The sequence below is a fragment of the Helianthus annuus genome, chromosome 13 (assembly GCF_002127325.2).
Source record: "Helianthus annuus cultivar XRQ/B chromosome 13, HanXRQr2.0-SUNRISE, whole genome shotgun sequence".
NCBI lineage: Eukaryota > Viridiplantae > Streptophyta > Magnoliopsida > Asterales > Asteraceae > Helianthus > Helianthus annuus.
Window position 1 is genome coordinate 131,914,477 of NC_035445.2, and position 6,048 is coordinate 131,920,524.

Below are 6,048 nucleotides of genomic sequence, written 5' to 3' on the forward strand. Positions count from 1 at the left end.
TAAAATTATTAATAATACTAAAAATAATAATATTTAATCTAAATTAATTACATATATTAGAAGTGATTTCTGCCAAAATCAAAACAAACCATAAAACCGAAACTCATGATGATAACTTGGAATTCAAATTTTGCAGCTTTCTCTTGCCAGTTGCTTGGTCGATCAAAAAACATATAAACCCCTTAAGTTTCAAATTTTTGCTATATGGTCCTTAAGCTTTGATTTTCAAACCCCGTGTTCCCAAAGTTAATTAAATGATTTTTTTTCAAAAGACATAAAGGCCTTAGGCCTCTAGACTTAAATTAACATGCTTTGTCGAATACGAGGTTCTACGAGTTTCAGAAATTCCCGGGCGTTATAAGGACAATGGAAAATAAATCGAAAGGATAGAACATAGACCAAGTATCACGGTTGTTACAAGTTATGTTTAATTTTTTTAATACATTGATACCGGTACCATTATTCATTTTTATGGTTTTTGGTTTAGCTACAAATCTGTTTTGATTGTATTGGTAACTTCACCAAAATATATTTACGTACTTTTGCCGCACGACGACAAACTTTTTACCAAAACTTGTTGTTAGCCCAGGTACCGTTAAAGGCCCCACAAAGGAAAATCTCCTCTAACCCAAAATTTAGCACTAATAATCACAACAAGGTAATTTTGTAACTCTCAACTTTATGTTTAGGTGTTTGTACAACTTTTATGTAGTTATAGTCAGATGCTATTATAAAGAGTAATACAAATTCTTATTATTAATAATATTTAATCAATTCTAAAATCTAATCTAATACAAATTTTTATTATCAATAATATTTAATCAAATCTAATAAGAATTCATACGAATTCCAAAGTTGATATTAAGTTTCAAATAATTAAAAAAAAATCCACCTAACATCACAAATGTTTATGTTAAATTCGATTAATTAATTTGTTCAACAATCACTATTATCTTTATCATTCAGTACGGTTAACCAATTTATCATAATACAACCTCCCACCTATTCAATCATATGATTTTTTTAATCTTATATTAACTAACTAAATAAAGATTAATATTCAATCTTATCCTACTTTAAATATAAAAAAATTCCGTTAGTTCAGATTAATATTCAATCTTATCCTACTTTAAATATAAAAAATCCGTTAGTTTTTTTAAATATATATTTATTTATTATTTGGTATATAAAATCATATTTATTCAACCCATGTAATACACGGGGGTTTTTAAAAATATATTTTTTTTATTATTGGGTAAACAATGTTACATTTATTCAACCCGTGTAATACAATGATTTTAAAGAAATAATTTTTTATTATTTGGTATATAATATTACATTATTCAAACCATACAATACATATGGTTCTTATAGATATAACTTATTTTATTATTTAATATATAAAATTAAATTTTCTTCAACCTGTGCAATAAAGGAGGCTTTTAAAAAGATAATCTTTTATTATTTAATATATAAAATTTATTTATTCAACCCGTGTAACACACATGGTTATAACCTAGTTACAATATAGATTAAACTTGCTCTTATATAATATAGTATATAGTTTTTTTACTTAGCTTATTTATAAAGAACTAATTATTAGAAATTATCTCTTACTGTATCAAAAACTAACAATGTATATTAATGTGTAAGTAATTTGGTACCGATACTCGGTACCAAATGCTCATCTTTAGGATAGATTAAGTATTTTCTGTTGATATTCACTGTTATACTATATAGGGGAAAGATAAATCGAAAACCCATGTGAGTTGAGAAAACCCAAATAAACCCTATGTAACATTTTTATTTTTTTCTAAAAAAATAGGAAATATAAATGTACGCGGACCTATTTATGAAAAAAAATGAAAAAAACGCTTACTATTTTTTTTTAAAAAAAATGTTGAAAATTTATATGTTACATTTTTTTTGGACATACATATTATGTAACCTGAAATTTTGTAACATTTTTAAAAAAAAAAACTACTTGGTGTTTTTTTGTGTTTCTTTTTTTAAAATGTTCAAATATATGTATATTACATTTCCTATTTTTTTAGAAATGTATCTTGAGTTTACATGTTTTTTTTACTTGGGTTTTCAGGGTTTAGTCAACTCAAGTGGGTTTTCGATTTATCATTCCCCATACTATATATATTTAATTATTTATATAATATTGAGGTTAACATTTAACAGTAACATTACATATTTTTTTGGGTTTTAAACTAATAATGTTTTGTTTAGAATAAAAACAATAAAATATTTGTCATTATACCAGTCCGTCCTACAGGTATAGAACTAGTTTATGGTGATTCGAGCAGTCTATTGTTTTTTTTTTTAATAAGAAATTACAAGATTTTGGTGATTATCATTGGTACGTAGTACCCAAAATTTCAGTTGGTGCAAAAGAGAAACAATGAGGTTGAGATAGACGAAGAAAGAGCTTAAGAACAGAATCCAGCCTTCAGGAAGGCAGCTAGGTTACGATTTATTCGCCATTAACTTTCGTTTTTTGATGCGGAATTGCAACCACTTTTGTCTCATTCACTTCTCCATGTGTAAGTCTCATCTTCCAAAACAATCTGCAGCTCAATTTCTACTGTTTCTCTTTTGCTCAAAAGTTGTAGTTTCATATGACTTGATTTCCTCATGTGTGTTGGTGCCTTTTTTAATCGTAAGGATTAACAGAACAGCAGCTAGATTGGGTTAATTATGTCGAATTTATTGTATCATTCATGGTGCACATAACCTGTTTGTTAAAATGCCCAAGTCAGTTTTGTGCATTGCTCCTTTCTTGCATGCTTTAATTTAGTACTAGTGGTCAAAGTTTACTGTATATTGTTTAATTGATTGATCTGTTCGCGTAATTTGAGTTGTAGAAGCACTAATGCAGCTAAGATTAGAAGACCACAACGCTAAATTATCAGATAAACAGCTCTAAACTAAAGTTATCAAAACCTGTATATGACCTGTAATCTATGATAGAAATTAGGTATTTTGTACAGATTTTAAATTGGTAATTTATTACGTTTTTGCATTTGGAACACTTATTTTTCATTGAACACAGGGCCACTGGTTCTAGGTAGAACTTTTGAATCATTCCAACAGCCCGCTATGTATGACTCATTTAAAAAATGGGTTAAACGGGTTGTGTTCAGGTTGACCCGCATTTAAGTTTGTGCGAGTTAGGGTAGATATTTTTGACACGAATAATAATATGGGTTGGGTTCGGATCAAACATTTCAACCCTTCAACCCAACACAATGGACACCCCCTTATGATGGTCAAATGATTTATTTGTATTAATTATATAAGGTGACCAGAGTTGAGAGGAATACAAACTTACATAAGTGTGGGGATCATCCGCATGGAATAATCATTCCCTGCGATGTAAACAAATATACCGTCATGGTTTTGAACATAAAAATAAATAAAAAAGCTAAAAAAATGCTCATTTCATCTGGGTATCATTATATAGACCTGGCAAAACCGGGTATCATACTGCAAGTACTTCAACAGTATTTCAGGGAACTTATTGTCCTCATCGACCACAGCAATTCGTCACTAACCTTAAAATGAAATCAGGTCTCTGTTCTAACATGAATTCAATCAAGCACACATAACCAATAATCTATGATTTCAACACAAGAGAAGGTAAAATTACAAAGCAAAAGCAGTGACAAATTGCGGTGGTCGATTATTGGTTATGCGTGCTTTCTAAAAGAAAATCTACAAACTTTTATACAAAAACAATTACCATTGCCTTAATCAATAACATGTACTAAAAGCTTGGCAAAGTTGGTGATAAATTGGTTTATATATAATATTCACATCAGTTATATGTTATTTGGAACTCCTGTGTTTCACATCTGATATTGCAATTGACATGTTTACTAGCTAACTCCAAAGATTGTGTAATTGCAAGTTGAAGTAAACAGCACATTTTGTCTACATTATCCATGTCTAACTTCAAAGATTGTGTATTTCCAGGTTGACAATGGTCAGTTTGGTCAGAATATGTTTGAGTGACACACGCATATATTCCTCAACCATACGAACCTTAACAGCTGCTGTTACAATATTTAGACATTATCATTTCAACAAGAGCCAAACTCCCAAAATTCCAGACCCATTTGCTTCATTTCAGAGTACTGGCCGAAACATTGTGGCGGTTTTCTGGGACTTGGACAACAAACCTCCAAGATCAGTATCTCCATTTGATGCTGCTATTAGACTGAAAAAGGCTGCTGAATCATTCGGGGCTGTTCGGTACAAGATAGCTTATGCTAATCAACATTCCTTTGATTATGTTCCTCCTGAGATTAAGGAACACAGGCGAGATACGAGAAAATTAAACCAGCTGGAAAATAAAGGTGTTGTAAAACCGGTAGAACCCTATATATGTCGTGTTTGTGGGAGGAAGTTCTATTCAAATGAAAAGCTTATTAACCATTTTAAGCAAATCCACGAGCGTGAGCACCAGAAGCGAGTGAGCCAAATTGAATCAGCTAAAGGTAGTCAAAGGGTAAAATTAGTGGGAAAATACTCTATGAAAATGGAAAAGTATAATAATGCTGCGAGAGATATTTTAACTCCAAAAGTCGGGTATGGACTGGGAGATGAGTTAAAACGGGCAGGGTATTGTGTTAATGTCGTTTTGAATAAACCGCAAGCTGCAGATGTTGCATTGAGAAACCACATGGTGGATATGATGGATAGACGGCAGATGGAGTGTTTGATACTTGTGTCGGATGATTCTGATTTTGTGGAGGTTATAAAGGAGGCGAGATTGAGATGCTTGAAAACAGTGGTTGTGGGTGGCAGCAACGATGGGGCTCTTAAGAGGGTTTCGGATGCTGCCTTTTCATGGGAAGAGATTATTATGGGAAAGGCTAAAAAGGAAGCGGTATCCGTTGTGGGGCGGTGGAAAGATAGAGATATTTTGAAAAGGTTGGAGTGGACGTATAACTATGAAAGGGAGAGGAAGCTATACGGTTTATGTTCTGAGGATGATGATCAAAATGATGATTTGAATGCCGCCAGTAACTTAGTTTCTGATGAAGTTAAAACGGATCAAAGTCGTGCGTGGTGGAAACTTGAGTCAGATTCGGACTCTGCTGCGTCTTCCTAATTGGTGGAAACTTTTCTTTTTGTGAAGTTATTAGCTTTATAATCGGTGATCAATATGTGATCGATATAACCACGAGAAGCTAAATAGATACTGAATGTTCTCAACAATGATTTCATAGACTTAAAATCATAGCCTAGAGGGACTTTATTAGTACCACTAAAGACGTATTATATTATACTTAAAAAGAAATCTACTTGTGAAAAATTCCATGCTGACATGTCATATGTTGGGACTACATAGACTTCTTTTTATTGTTTCCTTCAGTGTTATGTTTAAGCAGAGAAGCCTGAAAAAGCAAAGCCTTTTTGTCAACTAAACATGACCTGTTCATACCCGTTCTTGTTGCCTTGTTCGATGAGTGACGAAAGAGATGAAAAATGATCAAGAACGAAGTGATAGAACACAATTGGTGATTATGAAAGGAGAAGCAAAAAAGAGCCCATTTTTTTTATAGAGAAACCGGTTTTTATGTCTCCGAATCTTAAAAATCTTACATTAGATCCTGCTTTTTGAATCCAAGTTGTATTTTGTGAGACATATCTCGTATTTTGTAGTATTGTACAATACATACGTCCGTTTATTTTATATACATGCACATAATCGATTTTATCATATAATAAATAAACATCTTTGTATCATGTAAACAAACACTTATTAGTATCATATATAATTCGACCTTATTTTGGATAGATATAAGGTGTATTCCATAAAGGCAAAATCATGTTGTTACATACAAAACAGGAGATCTCATCCCAAAAGACTACTTAGGTCGGTGAGAGAGCCCATTTAGTATATAAGCCCCACATCTGGTCATCAGTTGCCCGTACAATCGATGTGAGACAAGTCTCATACCTTGCAATGATATTAGTCCATAACAGTGGGTTGGGCAGCAGGTCAAAGTGCATACTTTTTTGTACAGGTCG

General features: G+C 31.9%; 1 protein-coding gene across 1 annotated transcript; it reads left to right on the top strand.

Moving 5' to 3' along the window:
• The first annotated feature begins 2,285 nt into the window (after window positions 1-2,285).
• LOC110898704 lies at window positions 2,286-5,314 on the top strand. The gene is made up of 2 exons (XM_022145527.2): window positions 2,286-2,552; window positions 3,985-5,314. The coding sequence occupies exon 2, from the start codon at window positions 3,992-3,994 to the stop codon at window positions 5,123-5,125; it is 1,134 nt and encodes a 377-aa protein (XP_022001219.1). The 5' UTR covers window positions 2,286-2,552; window positions 3,985-3,991; the 3' UTR covers window positions 5,126-5,314.
• The last annotated feature ends 734 nt before the right edge of the window (window positions 5,315-6,048 follow it).